This window comes from Cydia pomonella, chromosome 1 (assembly GCF_033807575.1).
Source record: "Cydia pomonella isolate Wapato2018A chromosome 1, ilCydPomo1, whole genome shotgun sequence".
Lineage (NCBI taxonomy): Eukaryota > Metazoa > Arthropoda > Insecta > Lepidoptera > Tortricidae > Cydia > Cydia pomonella.
Genome location: NC_084703.1, coordinates 24,204,444 through 24,227,448, shown reverse-complemented (window position 1 = coordinate 24,227,448; position 23,005 = coordinate 24,204,444). Strand labels below are relative to the sequence as shown.

General features: G+C 36.3%; 1 protein-coding gene across 6 annotated transcripts in view; it reads left to right on the top strand.

Moving 5' to 3' along the window:
- Positions 1 to 15,811, top strand: part of LOC133518258 (proton-coupled amino acid transporter-like protein CG1139) — a 36,042-nt gene extending 20,231 nt beyond the window's left edge. For 3 of the 6 annotated variants that reach the window (XM_061851905.1, XM_061851914.1, XM_061851923.1), the window contains exons 6-9: positions 529 to 801; positions 1,350 to 1,528; positions 7,015 to 7,202; positions 14,394 to 15,811. In XM_061851905.1, the coding sequence (XP_061707889.1) occupies positions 529 to 801; positions 1,350 to 1,528; positions 7,015 to 7,202; positions 14,394 to 14,638 (885 nt within the window). In that variant the 3' untranslated portion in view covers positions 14,639 to 15,811. The remainder of the gene's footprint in view (positions 1 to 528; positions 802 to 1,349; positions 1,529 to 7,014; positions 7,203 to 14,393) is intronic. The other 3 variants (XM_061851933.1, XM_061851896.1, XM_061851943.1) reach the window with 1 other exon arrangement.
- The last annotated feature ends 7,194 nt before the right edge of the window (positions 15,812 to 23,005 follow it).

Here is a 23,005-nt window from a genome sequence, read left to right as displayed (position 1 = left end):
GAATATTGCTAACTCGGGCCTTTAATTCCCCCGATTACAATATCTCATTTACCCCCCTTGTTGCACAATATACAGTCGCGCCATCAGATATAACGGAGCGGCTGAAATATCTGAACACGCCTGTGCTGGCAAGGCCCCAGAGTGCGTGATCGGATATTTTTGAGCACCTCTGGCGCTTAGATATACATGATGGCGACTGTAGGTACTATAATTAGCGAGTAGGTGAGTTTCTTTTATGACAATGCTATTTTTATTCGTTGAACTTCGTTAGAACAATTCCAATATGTTAGATATAAATTGAATGCGTAAGATGTATTTCCTGTTCGTGCCTAATATACGAGGGGAATAAATATGCTCCATAAGCGGCCATTTAAAGCGAGGTCATCGCAATGCAGGCACTTTAAGTGGGCGCCTTCTCGCCGCCGCTTAGGTCACGCCGTGCCCTTTGCATCATTGATGCGTCCATATTCATCAACAGTCCAACTGCCGGCATACACATGACCAATGACGTTTTTATTATTATTCCAGATGGTCGACGATTACTATGAGATGAAAGTGACAACCCACATGGTTATTATCCTGGGACCGCTGATCGCATTCAACTGTATCCCCAATTTGAAGATTCTGGCGCCATTCTCAACACTCGCAAATCTAATCACTTTCGTCGGCCTTGGTATTGTGCTGTACTTCTTGTTGGGGACTGAGAAGAAATCACAGACGCCTCTAAATCTCTGGGGCTCATTTAAGACATACCCTTTGTTTTTCGGGACTATTCTGTTTGCTCTTACTGCTGTGGGGGTTGTAAGTATTAGTACAAATTAACAGATCACTATAGCTATGCGATGGACTCTGGTGTACATAGTGCTTTATGGCTCAGCAACTTTATTTTTAATTAATAGCTAATGCGTAACAACACACACATAATTCTAATGCCAGGTAGTCAGAACCTAAAACCATAACAACCATATATATGTATATTCGCGTTTTCACAAGTATTAGTTTACAATACTTACCTTCTTCTTCTTCTTCTTGTTCTTGTTCTTGTTGTTGTTGTTCTTGTCTTGTGTTGTTGTGTTGTTGTATGTCTGTGCCTTGGTTTAATAGACGCCATTTTACTCGTATATTAATTTATCTGCATCGAACAGTATATTTGTATCAAGCATCAGCCTACTTTTAAACGTTTGGTATTGTGGATTAAAATATAACGACATACTCATACGTATACGTTCCAACACAAAAAAAAAGTAATTTGCATAAAATTACATGATAATCTTACCTTTTCCTAATGTCGAGTTTAAAAGGCACCGAAGTGGTAGGTAAATAATAAACTATGTGTTTGTGGTCGGCAGGTGATCGCATTGGAGAATAACATGAAGACGCCCAAGTCCTTTGGGAAGCCGTTCGGGGTGCTCAACGTGGGCATGACGTTTATCGTGCTGCTTTACATCGCCGTCGGTGCCATCGGCTACGTGTTCTGCGTTGAGAAGTGCAGTGACTCGGTCACTCTCGATCTTCCTCAGAACTCATGGTGAGTATTTTAGTATCTACCTAATAGCCCGTTATTTATTTATAATGCGTATACAAATAATATATTGTATCGTTTCTTGGCGATGTAAAGAAACGTTACTGCATCAGCGCCATATATTAAATGCTACCCGGCGAGCCGCGAGTGCGTCCATCGACTTAAATAAGGTCTAGCAAAACCTTTTCGTTCTTTATAATTTGAAAGCAAAATGTATACTTCTTATTTGCCCAGCCTGTATTACACCGGGTCTCTCACACACTCGCTGGAGCAAAACATTACGAGCAATCATAGACTTACGGCCCGATTCGAAGAATGATTAAGACACGTTTAACATCGATAACTAATTGACATGTAAAAATTGACGTTTATTTCGATTCCGCTATGATCCCAATAAGATCTATCTACGATATTTCTAACATCAACGTGACATTGGTTGCCCGAATCGAGCTGTTTGTACAAACGAGATTTAAATGAGAACTTATTTGAACCCGAACTTATCGTTATCGTATCCCATTTTTCGAATCGGGCTGTTTATATACGTGAGTGACCCGGTTTATTATTTTTATTTTAATACTTAACTCCTAACTCTTATAAAAATTAAAACATTGAAAATAGTTAATTTACAGAGAGGAAAATGTGGACTACCATTGTTTGGAATATCATTCCTCCACTATCCTTACTCATAATTTATGTTTTAAACCATTCAAATACCTATGTATACCTAAACTTGCCTCCAGAATCAGGCGAACTAAATTGACAGATAAAATGATTCAGAGATTGTGTTATTTGGGGAGGTATATTAAAGAATAAGGTGCATTCAGAAAATACGAAACCAAAATATAGAAAATTTTAAATATCTTCTCAAGTTTATGAATTACTTTACTTTGGCAACACTTCTACAATGCTAACCAAGTTTTGCTAGAGTACGTATAGAATTTGGTAGATAGTTGTAGTTTCCTAAATAACATTGACAACTGCTCCCTAATAAGTTAACTTAGTAGGTAGTTATCTATTCGATTTACCCCAAAACGAAACATTTATTATGCCACGCTTCCTAATTCCTTTAGTTTCCTAAATCCGAACTGGCGTAAATACATAATGGTCATGACCGTGTATGCTTTGTAAGCAAATAGTTTTTATATAAATTGATACGTGCATTTTTATGTACATTATAGATATTGGCTTTTGACTAGCCATCAGGTTATCTGTAACATGTTTAAATTGACGATTGAAATTGGGTACATGGTTAGGTCATCTAAACTGTCCAATTTATACCTAGATATTGATTAAGTAATTAAGACTTACCTCACAAACTTCTAAATAAGTGTCACTCTTTTCTTTAAAGCAGTCACCATTGGTACATTAGCTAACACAATGGAATATCGGTAAGTTAATTATTGTCGATGTTGTTGTAGATATACGTTACCTCGTTGTGTTCGCCGGTGAGAGCTTCATAATAAAACTTTACTCAAATAGGTACTTAATATGGAAACACCACTCTGCACAAAAGAAGCAACACCTATATACTTATAACTATATCATCATCTTCACCATCATCATCATGATGATGATAACTTACGAGTATAACTATATACATCGCACTATGTCGTTAAAATAGCTAATAAGAAATGTTTAACCTTCTTAACAGAGACGACATTCTACTAAATTTAAGAAGGGAGTTTGCTACCTATCTATTAATTAGGGAATACAAACTGGTTAACTGAGTTTTTTTGGACTCGGTTAAAAACCAGGTTTTAGAGCCACTAACCGGTTAATAACCGAAATTATATTAATTTTAAAAAACGACCTAAATTGGAATATACTCGTAATTACATCAAAATAAAATATTTATAGATTTAATGTATTATTTTTTTTTTCAAAACCGCACAAGATAACTTTTATAAAAGTCGGTAAAGCCATGCTCATTGATTTTTATAAGTTTTCTACTACCCTGACCAATCCTGTATTAATACCTAGTTGGTAGTTAGAATTATTCGTGATTAAACAAACAGCGGTATATTATGTTGTCTCGATAATGGAATAATGAGCGAAGCCGTAATTTAATGATGAGTATCAAATTAGTTATCATTTATAACAAATTTAACTTAAGTTAATAACTAAATACTGATGATATATCTACCTAAACAGTCTGCGTGCAGAATTTAAAAGGAGTCAATGAACACATATGGTGTATTTGTTGCAAGTGTAAAATTCGAATACGTGAATATAATTATTTAAATGCAGAATGTTTTATAGCCTTCCTTTATTCACACCTAAAATTGCCATTCGTTTACTTTCCTTCTAAATATGATGCTACGGCCCTGAGAGTAGTGAGGGAAATGAATTACTAACTAAAACAACGCGCAAAAATAAAAATAAAAATGTTATCTAGTTAACTACCTAATTTACATACCCCTTTTTTTTACTTTTCATACTATTATTTTATTTATTATTTAATCTTTATTGCACAATACATGAAGGTACAAATGGCGGACTTAATGCCTTAAGGCATTCTAAATTAATGTCATTAATGTCATAAGGCACTCTTATCATTATGTGCACTTTCTTACTTAATTATACAAATTTAATATACTAAGACGAAACATCCAATTTAAACCCTTGAATGATTAAAAATATTCAGAAATGTTGTTTTACAATGTTTTACCGGGTTTGGTCTTGTTTTTCGATTAATAACCGGTTTTTGATTTGTTCCGGTTTTTGCATTCCCTACTAAACATACCTATATTTGAGACAATCCGGTTTTTCTTCTAAATAAGTATGTCTGTTAAAGCAAAAGGACGTAAAGTGGAATCCAATTAAAAATTGCAAATAATGTAAAAATTGGGTAGTTCCTTCTTCTTCCTTCGATACTTCGTAATCACGCACTTTGATCTTATCAACAATTAATATACTTAAATATTTTATTCGTATTAATGTTCTGTTAAAATATATGTTAATTAAAGATAATATATCAGTGAAATCAACCTCCATATTTTTTTTAGATTAAATGTCAAATCCCAACCAAAGCTGTCATATTTGTTTACATTATTTGCTTTTTCTATTGGAGTTCGGTATAATCGTAACTTCACTTAGTTATTGCGGGATAAGCTTTACCAAGTTGTTACCAGGGGTAAATACTGGTTTTTTTCCCCACCTTTTACCACTGGTAACTTTTGGAAAAAAAAAACAGTAGTTACCACCAACTCGGTTTGGTAATACGGTGACTGCTTACCATCAGGCGGGCCGTATTCTTGTTTGCCACCAACCTGGTATAAAAAACAAGTTACGACCAAAATGTTGTTAGAGTTCAATACTAATAACCAAGGGATGAAACGGTACCTTTCACGCGAGTTAAACAAATAGGCAAATTTGCATAATCAGTACCTAAAGTAAGTCTTTTTACTATGGGAGAAACTTTTTGCGATAACTCAAAAACAATGTCTTTCTTAAGCTCTACTTCCACGATTTTTTTCATATTTTTTGGACCTATGGTTCAAAAGTTAGAAGGGGGGGACACATTTTTTTTCTCTTTCGGAGCGATTATCTCCGAATATATTCACTTTATCAAAAAATGTTTGTTAAAGACCCCCATTAGTTTTGAAAGACCTTTCCAACGATACCCCACACTGTAGGGTTGAAGCAATAAAAAAATCACCCCCACTTTACGTGTAGGGGAGGTACCCTCAAAAAAAAAAAAAATTATATTTTCTTGTACGACTTTGTCGGCTTTATTGATTTATATATCCTTGCCGAATTTCAGCTTTCTAGCACTAACGACCACGGAGCAAAGCCTCGGACAGACAGACAGACAGACAGACAGAAGGACATAGCGAAACTATAAGGGTTCCTAGTTGACTACGGAACCCTAATAAAAACAGTAAAAATAGTATAGTTCCCATAAATATAGAGTGCTTTAAGCTGGCCATACACGCTAGGGTATGCCTGTGCAGTTTTACTTGTACAGTTAAACTGCAGAGGTAAACCCCGGCTGGGTAGAGCAAACACACGGCAGCGGTAAAGCTGCACAAATTCTCAGTTGTGTAGCCATGGTACCGACGTCCGCTATGCTTGATGTTGACGCAGCACTATTAATGTTATTGTTTTCGATTATAAAGCACAAGAAAGACCAAGCAAGTAAGAAAGGATAGGGTCGTAAAGTGTGGTGTAAGGAATGGCTGCCAAAAAGAAATCAATTAAGCCATATCAAATTATTGAAAGAATTCAAAATATATCCTGATGATTACCTAAATTAGCAATCTAAACATACTACAAGCTTTTAAAAATGATGACACTCTATATTATAAAGCAGGGTACTATTATGAGAACCATATTATCTCCTCATAAGAAATTAACAGTAACATTGCGATTTCTTGCTACTGGAAGGTCATTACGAATGTCTATAAAAATTCTGCGCTCATACTTATCGCCTTAAGCTCTTGGCAAAATTATACCAGAAAGCTGTAATGCCATTTATCTAGCTTTATATAAGTAAAATACAACCAAACATGTAAGTATAAATTAAGCAATATGTAATCAACTAATCACTTATTCAACAGCATCAGCACAAATAATAATAGGTACTAATGCAGTTATTTTAATGCAAATGAAAATACTTTTATTATTTAAAGTAATCGACAAATTCAAATTTTTAGGAAATTAGTGAATTACTGTACATTAAATGTAGAGAAAAAAGAATGGCATTGAGATCTACCATCTCTGCGATCACTGGACAACTGAGGCCTGCACAGGCGAACGCCACACATGCTCAGTTTTACCTGTACAGTTCAAGAGCCCACAGATAAAAAATATATATATTTGCGCAGGTCACCTTTGCAGTCGTAGAAAACTGCACAGTCGAATGCCGCATACACTCCTTTTTACCTGTGCAGTTAAACTATACTGGTAAAACAGCGCAGGTATACCCTAGTGTATATGGGCAGCTTAAAGCTGTACTTATAGAAAACTGCATAGTCGAATGCCACACACGCTCCGCTTTACCTGTGCAGTTGATAAACTGCACAGGCATACCCTAGTGTGTATGGCCAGCTTTCATAAATAATTATTATAAAGTGATCAAAAATTACAAAATTGTTTTGTTGCAAGTGCAAAAACTAAAATAGTAAAGGAAATTTTAAAGTTTAGACGAAATATATTTAAACTACCGTACTATTTCTACTGTTTTTATTAGTGTTGAACTCTGACAAGATTTAAGTGGTAACTACTGAGGAAACAAAACCAATATTTACCACCAGCTTATTAAAAAAAAACAGTAGTCACTGATTTGTAACAACGTGGTGGTACCTAGTGGGAATAACCCGCTATTGCAGCTAAGTTGGTCAAATAAGGTCAAATTGCAAAATAATTTATAAATTGTTGTGCCGACTGAATTAAGGATTCTTAAACTCTCATCTACCTACTTACAAAAAATAATTCCACCTTTATCAGTAATTTAGCGACCGACCACAGATTTATGGAAACTACATTTACAGGGTTGCGACGAGCGTGAAAGCGATGTTCTCGGTGGCCATTTTCATTAGCTACGGGCTGCAGTGTTACGTGCCGGTGGACGTGGTGTGGAGCGGCTACCTACGCCCGCGGCTCCTTCAGTCACACGCATCGCAGCCTAAACTTGTCGCATCTGAATACGCCCTCCGGATCGCCCTGTGCCTTCTCACGTGTAAGTAGTGCAATAAAATTCGAACGTTACTAAATGCGTTCGTTGCTATTGCCGAAAAATGGTACAACGATTTTTCGGCATTGTTTCACCGAACCGCATTTTTCCATAAACTTTTGAAAACAATGAAATATCTGGATATATTAACAGCAGAAAAAAAAATTCAATGGTGTCCTTGTTAGAAAAGTCCCTATCCCAAGTACACACAAGCACAATTACATCACTTATAACTTATAACTGATTACACAGCTAAGAGATGTAACGTTGGTGTAAAAGCTACAGAAAAAACCTAATTCTGTACAATGTCTCGTTCCGGTCTTTATAATTCTTAACGCATATTAAAACTTGTATAATGTTGTTTCTTTTTCTTAAAGCTTAGTTAAAATTATTTTTTCCTCTATTACACAGACGTTAATAGACTTGAAGCATTTCAGTTTTAATTTGTGTTTGATTTGGTAGAAATCTTCTGTTTAATAATAGAACTAGCTGATAAAAGGTAATTTGTAAACTTTTTTTACACATTACAAAGCTGTATACATTCGAAAATGCTTATATCTGCTGCTTTTAAAAAAATATTTTTACTACTATTTTTCATTGATATTACTAATTCAGCTGCTATTCAAAAAGTATTTCTAGGATTCGTAAATCGTTATAATGGAAAAAAATAACTATTTCTCCAATATCCTCGAAAATGTTCACTTTATTGTAGCAAAAATAGTCGGGAAGTTCTTCATTATGTTCACAATCAAATTAAAAAAAAAAAACAATTCATTGCTGTCGTGTTAAACTTTTAGAGCACGGGAAGTTATTGCTGTATTTTTTTTTTACTTTTTAAAAACACGTATCCACTAAGAAATACGCAAACAGATAATTATTATAGCCACGGCCCGCGTGCGAATACTGCTTAATAAAATCAAACACTATATATCTTTTTATGGATCTCGTGCGTGCACACACAGCTTACATATATTGCATAATGATATTTAATGAACGAATATCGAATGGTACTGGGGGCCTAATGGTACTTATCGCATAAACCGAAATTCGCAAATTGCGGGTGTCTTTCTCTTTTACTCTTACTAAGGCGTAATAACAGTGACAGAGAAAAATGCCCGCAATTGACGAACTTCGATTTTCGCCGTTATAGCCCTGAATGGCAGAAAAAGTTGTGCCTAGGGATTTTTTTGACGTTTTTGATGTGAAGGTTCGATTGTAGTGCTGATTGATGCTTAAATTATGATTATTTTACCTTATTTCCTCGCATGTTTGGAGAAAAGCACCATACAATTCGTAGATTCATCTTCGGAAAATCGAAACTCATCCACGAATTGCTTTTTCCCGGCCTCCGCAATAATGTACTATTACAGCGAACTAACACAGACATCAGCGAATAGTTGAATACTTCTACCACAGTAGGCTGCTTAACAACATGGGTTACATTATTTACTGACACAGATATTCATTGTTGCGACAGAAATTATAAATCTAGCAACAACAAGTATTGTGCAGGTGACAACAGAACGGTAAGGGCACGAATTTGCGTAGAGGAGGGTTCCATAAAATTAGATTCTTACACTGATTTTATAACCATTTTAGAATAAAATGATTCCCCATCTAGTAAAGATGAATCAAAGGGTCTAGCCGCAATCCTATAGTGAAACTGCCCCTGGATGAAATGTATACCTTTATTAGAAGCGTTAATTGGTCTTATTATAAGATATCATTTTACAATATTTCAAGCCTGGAATCCCCTTGGTTTGGATAAAAAAACAAAAATATATAAAATCTTTTTTAATTTTTCTAAGCTAAACTAATGGTTAGATTTCTTTGAAATTCGGATTATACATGGCACTAATAGCAATACATTTTCAAAAAAAAAATCAAGGTTCTAACTTATTTACAAAGGCCTAAAAAAATATTTTTTTATGTTTAAAATTTTTTTTTAGTATTTACAAGAGGGCGACAACCTCAATTTTTAGGTATTTAATGCACAATACAATATTGTATGAAATTTTTTTTTTTTCATAAAAATCCATTTGGGGCAACAAGGTAAAAATGTCTTACTAATGCAGGCCATTCGACTTAAGGCGTCTGTAGGTTACACATTGGGCCAACGTACTTGGCTCATTGTGTACTTCCGCCTTTACAACCATTTAGTAGGTATTAACGAGCAGCAGCTAGTCGAGCAGAAAAATTGTTTACACTAAGTATAATTATATTTTTTAATGCAGTATTGCGTATTTCATAATAGGAATGTTTACGTAGTAGTTGTTTACGTACAGCAATGGTAGATTACATACCGAGGCCAATAAAATAAGAAATGTCTCAGAACACATCGGACTTGCCCATGAAGGGTTCCGTACCATTTATGACGTATTAAAAAAACTACTTACTAGATCTCGTTCAACATTTTACCACTTTGGACACACATTTTACCACTTTGGAAGTGTCTCTCGCACAAACTATTCAGTTTAGAAAAAAAATGATATTAGAAACCTCAATATCATTTTTGAAGACCTATCCATAGATACCCCACACGTATGGGTTTGATGAAAAAAACAATATTTTTATTTTATGACGTATGAAAAAAACTACTTACTAGATCTCGTTCAAACCAATTTTCGGTGGAAGTTTGCATGGTAATGTATATCATATATTTTTTTTAGGTTTTTCATTCTGTTATTTTAGAAGTTACAGGGGGGGGGGGACACACATTTTTTCACTTTGGAAGTGTCTTTCGGGCAAACTATTCAGTTTAGAAAAAAATTATATTAGAAACATAAATATCATTTTTGAAGACCTATCCATAGATACCCCACACGCATGGGTTTGATGAAAAAAGATTTTTTGAGTTTCAGTTCTAAGTATGGGGAACCCCCAAAATTTATTGTTTTTTTTTTCTATTTTTGTGTGAAAATCTTAATGCGGTTCATAGAATACATCTGCTTACCAAGTTTGAACAGTATAGCTCTTATAGTTTCGGAAAAAAGTGGCTGTGACATAATCGGACAGACAGACGGACATGACAAATCTATAAGGGTTCCGTTTTTTGCCATTTGGCTACGGAACCCTAAAAAAAATCAAGGTTCTAACTTATTTACAAAGGCCTAAAAAAATATTTCTTTTTTTGTTTAATTTTTTTTTAAATTATTTACAAGAGGTCGACAACCTCAATTTTTAGGTATTTAATGCACAATACAATATTGTATGAAATATATTTTTTTCATAAAAATCCATCTGTGGCAACAAGATAAAAATGTCTTACTAATGCAGGCCATTCGTCTTACGACCATTAATCATAAAATATAGATACATTCTCGGCATATGTCTAAGAAGGTATATAGATGCTTCATAAAGTATGATGGCGAAAAGAGGGGAGTAGAAGCAATCGATAAATATTGTTGTGAATGTGCGAATGGGTTAAGAACAGTAGGTTGTTGTTCACATGTAGCGGCAATTATATATTACTTGTCGTATTGCAGGTTTTTATCCAGAATTCCGCGGCCTAGCCATAAACTCTGTGCACTGTTCAAGACCGAAGGTATAAATGTTAGTATTAATACAGACAGTGACGAGGATGAGTAATTATGTGTTATGTTAAGGTGTAAATTGTAGGATTTTAATTAAATGTGCTTTACTTTTTTAGTTTCTTTTGATACGTAATATTTTTTAAGGCAGTATTGCGTATGTCATAATAGACCTCAGCTTCGCTTCGGCCGATACTTACATGTGTTCTGAGACATTTCTTATTTTATTGGCCTCGGTATGTAATCTACCATTGCTGTACGTAAACAACTACTACGTAAACATTCCTATTATGAAATACGCAATACTGCATTAAAAAATATAATTATACTTAGTGTAAACAATTTTTCTGCTCGACTAGCTGCTGCTCGTTAATACCTACTAAATGGTTGTAAAGGCGGAAGTACACAATGAGCCAAGTACGTTGGCCCAATGTGTAACCTACAGACGCCTTAAGTCGAATGGCCTGCATTAGTAAGACATTTTTACCTTGTTGCCCCAAATGGATTTTTATGAAAAAAATATATTTCATACAATATTGTATTGTGCATTAAATACCTAAAAATTGAGGTTGTCGCCCTCTTGTAAATACTAAAAAAAAAAATTTAAACAAAAAAAAATATTTTTTTAGGCCTTTGTAAATAAGTTAGAAACTTGATTTTTTTTTTGAAAATGTATTGCTATTAGTGCCATGTATAATCCGAATTTCAAAGAAATCTAACCATTAGTTTAGCTTAGAAAAATTAAAAAAGATTTTATATATTTTTGTTTTTTTATCCAAACCAAGGGGATTCCAGGCTTGAAATATTGTAAAATGATATCTTATAATAAGACCAATTAACGCTTCTAAGAAAGGTATACATTTCAGCCAGGGGCAGTTTCACTATAGGATTGCGGCTAGACCCTTTCAATGTAAAATATAAAATGCCTATTTAAAAAGCAAAACGAGGGAATGGGATGTGAGAAAAAAATTGCAAGTCGAATTGAAAGAATTTATGTACATAAATGCTCATTAAAAGATTCCTTTCGCCCATGCATCCTAGAAGATACCTATATAAATATTGAAATAATCTAAAATCAATAATTCATTCTCAACTTGAGACAAAGAGTCTGGGCATAGTTTACTAAAATGTTAATAAAGAAATGTAGTCAGGTGCTCAACTGCTGTTCAGAAGTTATTGCTGCGTGACCTCATCTAACCAGATAAAAACTAACCTGACACTAACAGACACACCTGAACTTATAATCAGTATTACACCGTATAACAGATACGTAAGCTGCTAATAATCAGATTTTTAAAAAATATAATTTTATTCAAAAAAATAATAAGTTTTTAGATATTTTGACGACCGGTTTGGCCTAGTGGATAGTGACCCTGCCTACGAAGCTAATGCTCCCGGGTTCAAATCCTGGTAAGGGCATTTATTCGTGTGATGAGCATGGATATTTGTTCCTAAGTCATGGGTATTTTCTATGTATTTTTCTATGTCCTATAATATTTTTCCGTTGAAATATAATGAATTACTAATTCAGATATAATTGAGAGCATCATTTATGAATAGGTATATCAATGTTTTTATAATACTAACATTACTAATAACGTAAAAAATGAATTTTATGTTCAATTTATATATATCACGAGCGCGTAAAAACAAACGATAAAATTCATATATTATTCACGACAAAATTACTTGCGCAGTAATTTTCAGGACATATCATAGCTAAAGCTTGAATACTTTTTTTTTATAAATAAATATAAATAATATAAATAAATATTATAGGACATTATTACACAAATTGACTAAGTCCCACAGTAAGCTCAATAAGGCTTGTGTTGAGGGTACTTAGACAACGATATATATAATATATACAAATACTTAAATACATAGAAAACACCCATGACTCAGGAACAAATATCCATGCTCATCACACGGATAAATGCCCTTACCAGGATTTGAACCCGGAACCATTGGCTTCGTAGACAGGGTCACTACCCACTAGGCCAGACCGGTCGTCTACTTAAAATTTACTTACCGAATACAATTTAAGTTTCCAAACTTTCCTTTCTCTTATTTTGTAGTTGCAAGTTGTAATGATGTCAAAAATTATAAACTCATTAAAGAAACACTAAAGTGAGTTCGGCAAAGTTTCGGACGTTAATAACCTAAAAGGTGGGTTGAGATGATGTTGGATTTTCTTTTCTCAGTTACGGACTTGAAACAAATACGAAAGAGATAATAATGAAATTCTCTATATAGTTTTATTTTATTATCTTTCTAAGCGTCATAATGAGTGTTTAACTATAAGAAAAATTATGATTGACAAATTTTAGGTGTGGGGTCAATGAACCCATGTGCGGCAATGAACTTACGTGGGTGGGTATTGACACCATAAACGCGGTAGGTTGAGAGAAGGTGATAAAAGAGGACATAAGTATAAAATAATATTAAACTAAAGGAATTAATACGATAACGTTTAATCAGTCTGCGTTTTTATTATTTATAAAGATAGAAACATATTTTTTTAAGCACAAGAGATAAATTAAGTATGTTGCTACGTTACTTGGTCAAGTTTATTGTGATTTAATACCTCGTATTAATCACATTTAATATCTAATTTAATCAATAATAGTGGTGAGGGTGACACGAAAAAAGTTTGAACATCCCTGAGAATTTGAGATCGGATGCTTAGCATCCATCATTTACCACTTTGGGTAAGACCGGATCTTGGCCTGCAGGTATCGTATCAAAATTTCAAACATACAGATTTGTCACAAATTTAATAAAAATAACATGCAATCTGTAAAAGAACCAAATAATTCTTACACTTACCAGATATTTAAAAAATCTCTGAAAGGTTATTTTCGGATATTAAATAAAATCACATATTTTGGACATTTGCACTTAATGGCACATTTCACGAGACTTTTTAGTCAGAGCAACAAGTTCGGACTAAAGGGGGGTACGGGACAAAATGGCGCATTGCATTACCCTGCGAGCATTTAAAAAAAACTCCGCAGCAGGCGGAAATTTGAATCATGTGATCTTGCCAAAATTCCTCAATTATTGTACCTGCGTGATGCAGGGCCGTGTGGTTTAAAAAAAAACCGGACAAGTGCAAGTTGCACTTGCCCACCGATGGTTCCGTATAATTTTAACTTATTATTTATTTTTTACAAATATATAGAGGTAGTTCAGATTTATCCCTGTACTTGTAGTTTAAGATGATATTACTTGCCAAATGCATATTTCCAGTAGGTATTTTCTATATTTTTAACATATAGCGCATTCTTTTGTTTCATACGTTATAGTACTATTTTTTAAAGCTTTCTTCAATAAAAAACACCTCAAGGTTGTTTATCCTTTTTCTAATGCTAAAAAATGAAGTATAGCTTATTGCCTTACAGACTGTTCAGTAATGAATTTCTGTGTGAATATGTTATGAATTTTTCCCAAAAATACAATAGTAGGTACTGTCGCCATCAAATATGGCTATGGGCTGCCAAGATGCTCAAAAATATCTGAAAAAATACCTTAACGAATGGACAATACAGGCCTGCTCAGATATTTGTGAGCACCTTGGCCGCTCCTATATATCTGATGGCGACTGTACCTACTTGCATGATCAATCTTAGGATGCCCACATTACCAATGTTGTTTGTATCTACAGTCGTGTTCGCGGTGTCAATCCCCCGACTCGGGTTGTTCATCTCGCTGTTTGGTGCGCTGTGTTTGTCGGCGCTGGGCATCTGCTTTCCGGCGCTGATGGAAATGTGCTTGTCGTGGGCGGACGAGGGCGCGACGGGCGGCGGCCGCCTTCGTCGCGTCAAAGATTGGCTGCTGTTTATCTTCGGTATCATTGGCCTGGTCGTCGGCACCGCCACGGCGCTGCTCGCCATTGTGGAATCCTTCTAGACCCCGCTCGCACAGGCAAACTAGATAGTGCCTATGCTTGCATTAGCCGGAACACACTGTGCAAATAGTGACACTGCTAACAGCTAGCTTTTATTGTAGATACCGTAGGATTAAGATAGAAACGTTATAATTACTATGTAAGTATAGCAATAATTACTGTGATCTACCAGATTACTGATGTCTATAATGTTGACTATGATAATTATTATACCTACTTTTCCAATGATACAAACTTAGGAACCAAAGGAAGTAATAATACATACTTAGCAAGTATTTTTATTTACTTATTAAGTATTGTTATATACATATAAACAGTGTAATACTTATAGTAAAATTGTTTTTAGAATTACAAGAACTTAGCCGTCGCCGAATACAATCTGAGTTATGTTCACAAATATTCACTCGCTCTATTTTCTCTGTATGACAATGTTTAGCATCAAAAACGAATACCTGATGTTATTAATATTCATGCTAAGTTTCATAAGACCGTTACTTTGATTGTATGGCGTCGGCTACTAGTTGTAACCCTTTATGTTTCTTAAAGGCATTGTATATCTGGTAAATGAGTTTCTTGATCGATATAGTGGTTCGCCACAACACTTTTGAACGGTGTACTCCTGTCCCTGCTGGGCACAAATGGGAAGGATGTATTAACTTATCGGAAGGAATAAGTGCGTGATCTCTCTTAACGCCCCGCCTACCGTACGCGACGCGTAATCGTGAACCTTGTCGGTACGCATGACGGTTGATATTGGGCTGTAGCCGCGCGCGTCATATGACGTCTTTGGAGGTCAAAGGGTTAATTTGACTAGAAAGACTTGTAATAGATCTTATTGGTGCAACCTCAAGGTGAATTGTTTCCATGGCATGGGGGTACAGGGGTTCATCTTGTGCTCGCACCAACTTGGAGTCACTTCGTGCCAACCGAATGGGCCTGGCCCCGAAACCCGAGATGCTGACAAGTAGTACGGTCGCCAAATCTCAAAAGCCCTCTAGAAACACGATTTAATTGACTCGGCTCGGCCTTACCCACAACCGGTATCAATGTGTTCGGACAGTTCTCCTGATCACCGTACATGCGGTAGTAAAGCGGAAAAATGGTGGAGGGGATAGTAATGACGTCACAAAGATGGCGGCCGGACCTATTCTTTTTGGCGGTGTATCTCGAAAACGACTTAACCGATTTTAATCATCGAGGTGTCAAATAATAGCTTATATTATGGAGATTATTTCCTTTTCTACAAACATTTACGTGAAACCTATAGGAAAAAAAATAATCACAAAAAACAGTTTTTTTATAAAATTATTATTTTTTATTTTGTAAAAATCTCCGTAAATATTAGCATTTCGCAAATTTTGTTTAATAGAAAACATATTGCTTCATTATCAAGGAATATAATGAGCCTTAAAACATACAGATCGAGTAATAAACAATGAAGCTACACTCATTTATTTGCGCATGGGTAACGATAACTGGCTTTTACCGGTCGAAACTGTGGTGACTGTTACGATACGTATTGAATGGAATTTATAGAGTATCGGTTTTAATTACTGAAATTATAATGACAATTATAAAAACCAGATACAATAATGTTACCTTACTTCGACGTTTAGTCTCTTTTTTCGTCTTAATCATAGGTAGGTACATATTTCTTTTTACTTAAAAATTTTATACAGGGTGAACTTTTAACCACCAGTCATACTCTGCGCAGCGACTTTATAGGTCATACTGAACAACTTTTACTATTAGTAGTCCCCAAGCCGCTCCGAGGCCAGATTTAATTGACTCAGCTCGGCCTTACCCACAACCGGTATCAATGTGTTCGGGCGTTTCTCCTGATCACCGTACATGCGGTAGTAAAGCGGAAAAATGGTGGGAGGGGATAGTAATGACGTCACAAAGATGGCGTCCGGACCTATTCTTTTTGGCGGTGTATCTCGGAAACCACTTAACCGATTGTATTCATCGAGGTGTCAACTAATAGCTTATATTATGGAGATTATTTCCTTTTTACAAACATTTACGTGAAACCTATAGGAAAATAATAATCACAAAAAACATTTTTTTTATACATTTGGTTGGTAGGTTTGTCTTATGTTTTAAAGCAGTAAAATCTTTCAAGTCGAAACACAGTATAAATATACATTTTGTTGTCTAATCTAAAAGTATGATGTTCATTGTTTAAGACTGATTAGTGATTACTGAATTAAATAACATGCTATTTGTTATTTTTGTTTTATTTTTTAAATCAGGTATTAATTTATTCACTATGTATCACTATACAGGCAAAATGTGTATCATAGTTGGTCTGTAAGTACTTACTACTTGTGTCGAATATAGGTATAAGATGAAATTTTAACCACCAGCCATACTCTGCGCAGTGACTTTACAGGTCATACTGAACAACTTTTATTATGGGACCAATGCCGAATCACGCAAGAAAATTTGGATCTGGAATGACACCCACTGGCTGTGCCCTACCACACAAAGCGAGATGACATTCACAATGCCCATACCTCTTGTTAAAATAATTAACCGCAACCTGGCAACACTTTTTAAAAAATAAATCTCTTCTTGTCTATGTCTTACATCCGATGGTTTCATTGTGCTTTTCCCTAAGCCCTTAAATAATAATTAAAACATTAATCCGATTTACATTAGAGGATTCTAAGAGGTCATGGGCCATTTGTTCCTCAAATAATTAAAATTAGTGTTTTACCGATAAGTTTCGCGGCTCAGTTGTCAAAAAAGTTAACTTAACCTAAAAGTGCCCACGCGCTGCGAGGCAAGTTTTTATCTTTTCAGCCATTTCAGCCTAAATTATCATTAAATCATGGCCTCGCAAATATCAATGGGCACAATTGAGAAGTTAATTGGCAGGGAAAACTATCCGACATGGAAATTTGCGGTCAAGAACTACTTGGAACACGAAGACTTGTGGGATACTATCGAACCAAGTGCCGATTATGTAGCAGATAACAAAAAGGATATAAAGGCGAAGTCGAAAATAATACTTCTGATTGATCCAATTAACTACGTTCATGTACAGGAGGCGACCACGGCGAAACAGGTATGGTCAAAATTGGAACAAGTGTTTGACGACTCCGGGCTCAGTAGAAAAGTAGGTTTGTTACGAGATCTGATTTCAACAACTTTGGATGACAGCTCTGGTGTTGAAGAGTATGTAAATAAAGTAATGACAACAGCTCATAAGCTTAGGAATATTAATTTTGTAGTCGGAGACGAGTGGCTTGGTACTTTGCTTCTCGCTGGCCTCCCTGATGTCTACAAACCGATGATAATGGCTATTGAGAGCTCAGGTGTGTCTATTACAGCTGATTTTGTCAAAACAAAGCTGCTCCAGGAGGTGAAAGCGTCAGATTCTGCAGCATTATATGTAAACCATAATAAAGCTAAAAATATACCTAAGTCTCAGAAAAGTTCACATGGTAATCAACAAAAGAAGGGGCCAAGATGTTATAATTGCAATAAATACGGCCATTTCAGTAGTTTCTGTCACTTCCAGAAGAAGAATAAAACAAATACCCAAAATAATGGTTATTTTGCCGCTTTTTCTGTTGCAGACACTTTGGATGAGAATCGCTGGTATATCGACTCTGGCTGTTCTTACCACATGTGTAGGGACAGAAACTGGATGTACAATGTTACTCCGGCAACAATAAGTAGCATTAAAGTGGCAGATAAGAAGACTTTAAAAGTGGAAGGATGTGGCAATGTTAACTTGCAAATAAAAGACTCCGAAGGCAAACCTCAGACAATTCAGGTTAGAAATGTGTTATATGTACCTACTCTGGCAACCAATTTACTTTCTGTAAGTGAGATGACAAATAATGGCTGTGTGCTTCAATTTGAAAAAGATGTCTGTACAGTCTACCAAAATAAAAGACTGATTTTGACAGCTTTTAAGTGCAATAACATGTATCTTTTGAAAGAAATTTCTGTAGCACCGGCATTTTTATCAACTGTTGAAGAACAAGATATAAATATTTGGCACCTTCGAATGGCTCATCTGAACTTCACTGATTTACAAAAAATTGTTGATTGTACAGAGGGTGTTAAATTATCAAAGAAAGGCAGCCAAGTCTGTACAACCTGTATGGCAGGTAAAATGAAACGACAACCATTTAAAAATGTTGGAACCAGGGCTACCGAACCTTTGCAACTAATTCACACCGATGTTTGTGGACCGATGGAAACTAGCTCTATAGGAGGTTCCAAATATTATGTCAATTTTATCGACGATTATAGTAGGAAAGTTTATGTGTATTTTATGAAAAATAAATGTGAAACTTTACAGAGCTTTAAGGATTTTAAAAACCTAGTAGAGAATGAGACTGGAAAAAAAAATAAAAATGATCCGTTCTGACAATGGAACAGAATATATTAATAAGGAATTTAAATTTTTTTTGAATAAATTTGGCATACAACATCAAACAACTAATCCTTACTGCAGTGAACAGAATGGGATGGCTGAAAGAATGCATCAAAATCTGGTGCAAAAAGCTAAATGTTTGATTCTAAATTCCAGGTTAGAAAAGGCATTTTGGGCCGAAGCAGTATCTGCGGCTGCTTACATAATTAATCGGTCACCAACGAAAGCTCTGGACTACAAAACACCATATGAAATGTGGTCTGGTAAGAAGCCTAATATTGAAAATTTAAGAATATTTGGTTGTCAAGCCATGGTTCATGTGCCTAAAGAGAAAAGACAAAAATGGGACCCCAAGTCAGTCAAAATGTTATTTGTCGGATATTGTGAATACACAAAGGGGTACAGATTTTATGATTTAAAGCAGAGAAGAATATACAAAAGCAGGGATGCCGTTTTTCTTGAGCACACAGTTCAAAATAATAGCGTTATTGTACCATTATCAGAATTACAGGAAAAGGAGACGGAAGACTTGTCCCAAACAGCTGATACTTCCAGTGAATCTCCTGACACATCTGAGCCTCAAAGTCCAGCAGATACAACTCTAAATGGGAGCCTTAAGAAAGAAATATCTGAGGATGAGGATACGTACATACCAGATGAAAAAGTAAGTGATGAATTATCTCGTAAAATGACGCTAAGGCCAAGAAATAACAAGCCTGTCACCTACTTATGTCAAGAAAGCATGAATGGTTCAAACCAAGCAGTAGCTTTTCTCGCAAAAGAGCCAGAAACCCTACAAGAAGCTCTTTCAGGCCCGAATGCAAAAGAATGGAAAGATGCCATGAGTAATGAATATGAGTCACTCCTGCAAAATAATACATGGACGTTAGTACCCTTACCAGAAGGCAAGAGAGCCATTCCGTGTAAATGGGTCTTTAAAATAAAGACTGATGCTAAGGGCGAGATTGTATGATACAAAGCAAGACTTGTCATTAAAGGTTTTATTCAGAGAAAAGGAATGGAATATAATGAAATATTTGCTCCAGTTGTTCGTCATACTTCAATCAGATATTTATTAGCATTGGCTGTTAAGTACAATTTATTCATTGAACAAATGGATGCAGTTACGGCTTTCTTACAAGGGGATATAGATACCGAAATATACATGTACCAACCACCGACTTATGAACATGGAGAAGAAGTATGTAAGTTGAATAAATCTATTTATGGCCTGAAGCAGGCGAGTCGTCAATGGAACTTGAAACTTACATCTGTTTTAAAGGAATTGGGGCTGAAAAGTTCATCAGTGGACCCCTGTATATTTTACAAAACATTTGAAACAAACATTTTAATTGTACTCATTTATGTTGATGACATATTGATATTTTATAACAATGAACACATGGGTCAAGAAATAAAAAAAAAAATTAAAAAGTAAATTCGACATGAAGGAGCTTGGTTACATACATCATTTTGTCGGTTGGAGAATTGAACAAAACTCGTCAAGAAGCGAAATTTATATTGATCAGACCGCTTATATAGAAAAAATTCTACAAAGATTCAAGATGACAGATTGTAATCCTGTGCATTCACCATGTGACCCTAGCATTAAATTGATCAGCACAGAAGATGAGAAAAATATACTAACAGACATACCTTACCAAGAAGCAATTGGAAGCCTGTTATATTTATCCCAAGGGACCAGGCCGGATATATGTTTTATAGTAAACAAATTAAGTAGCTTTAATAACAAGCCAGAACAGCAGCACTGGCTAGCTTTGAAAAGAGTGCTGCGATATATTAAAGGTACTAAGGAAATGAAATTAATATATAGCCAAAATACTGAAGAAAAAAGAACATCTGGCTACTGTGACTCTGACTGGGCTTCAGACATTAACAGCCGAAGATCTTGCTCCGGCTACACTTTTTTGTTTCAGGGTGCAGCAATATCATGGTGCTCTAAACGACAAAACACCATTGCCCTTTCGACTATGGAAGCAGAATTTATGTCGCTTGCTGCTGCTGTACAAGAAGCAATGTGGCTCCGACACTTGGAGTCAGAATTACATCATGATGTTGGGACATCATCGACTGTTATATATTGTGATAATCAAAGTGCCATTAAATTTGCAGGTACAGAATCCTATTGTGCCCGCAGCAAACATATAGACATCAGGTACCACTTTGTTCGAGAGAAAGTAGCCAAAAAGGAAATAAAAGTCATCTGCCTTGGAACCGAGGACATGGTGGCTGATATCCTGACCAAATCCACTTCACAAGTGAAGATTCACAAATGCTCCAGTGCCATGGGTTTGCGCTTAAAGGGAGGATGTTAAAATAATTAACCGCAACCTGGCAACACTTTTTAAAAAATAAATCTCTTCTTGTCTATGTCTTACATCCGATGGTTTCATTGTGCTTTTCCCTAAGCCCTTAAATAATAATTAAAACATTAATCCGATTTACATTAGAGGATTCTAAGACCTCTCTTTTGGACGTAGTTTAAGGACGTACCCGGGTCCATGACGCATGCTCGCCACACCGCTGCTTAAAATAAGCTGACGCACCGTAAATTGAACTGCGTAAAAATCGCAAAAAATATTACACGGAGATCTTATGGCAGACACCGTACCGGTGACGTAAAAGATGCAACTGTTGTGCGAACAAAAAAGATTCGCGTAAAGCACGTCACTGCGATTCCGTACCGTCACCGTTTTTTAAACAGCGGTGTGGGGAGCATGCGTCAAAAACGGTATGCATACGACGCGTCACTGCGATTCCGTATCGTGACCGTTTTTTAAGCTGCGGTCTGGTCGCACCTTGTATTGTATTGTATTGTATTCGGGCGATTTTTCCGCAACTCGACGACTTGCGCCTATTTTGCGTGATATGTTGGGGGTGGGCTAGTCCTGCCAGCCCAGCTCCTCGAGGAATCCTATCAAACCTTTGATGTTGAGTAGGACCTCGGGGAGGTCTCTCGGAGATCCGAGATGTTTAGCCCTGTATGGAGTCACTCCGCTGCATTCCGGCACCACGTGAGAGGCTGTTTCTTCTGTCTCCATGCAACCTCGGCACAGGGGACTGTCTGTGACACCTGTTGTGAAAAGATGTTTGTTAAATAGTCCATGACCTGTTATGACACTGGTTACCATACTCAGTCGGACCTTCCCTAGTTGCAGGAGCGCCCTTGTGAGTTTTCCGTTGATGCCAGGCATGGCTTCTTTTGCCTGTCTGCATCCAGTCTGGTTCAGCCAGTGTTCTGTGTGTAGTTTCCCTGTACGTGCCAGCAGCATTGAGCGTACCTTGCTAAATGGTATCGGAAGAATCGGTTCCGGACCAATCGCCCCCGCATTCGATCCTTGCCTGGCAAGCTCGTCCGCAGCATCGTTACCTCGGGATCCACTGTGTCCCTTGATCCATTGTAGGGTGATCTTGTTATTATGACATACCTCCATTAGTCGTTCGTGGCATTCGTGTATAAGTTTGGATGTAACTATATGGCTATTTAGAGCCATTAAGATTGCTCTACTGTCGGAGAGTATGCGGATGGAGGATCCTACTACCTTCCTTGCAGTGATGGCAGCCGCCGCGTTTATGATGCCCATGCACTCAGCTTGGAATACCGAGTTATGGGCTCCTAGCGGAGTGGTGATCGACATGTTCAGGTCTTCTGAGAAGGTTCCAGAGCCCGATCCGCTGTCTGTTTTGGACCCATCAGTGAAGATTCTCAGCTCCCGGGGATTGAGTCCTTCATGATTGTCGTCCTCATATAACTGTATTTTGTACCTTTTATCGAAGATAGCTTGTTTGTGAATCCGGTCCGTGCCTGACCTAAGCACTGGAAATTCGTCATACACCTTTTCCAGGCATTTTGTGTGAACAGCTCCTGTGATGTTAGACCATATCTTGAGGGTTCGCAACCTTACCGCTGAGAGACTGGCCTCTTGCTGTATGTGTAGGTGCAGCGGTGGAA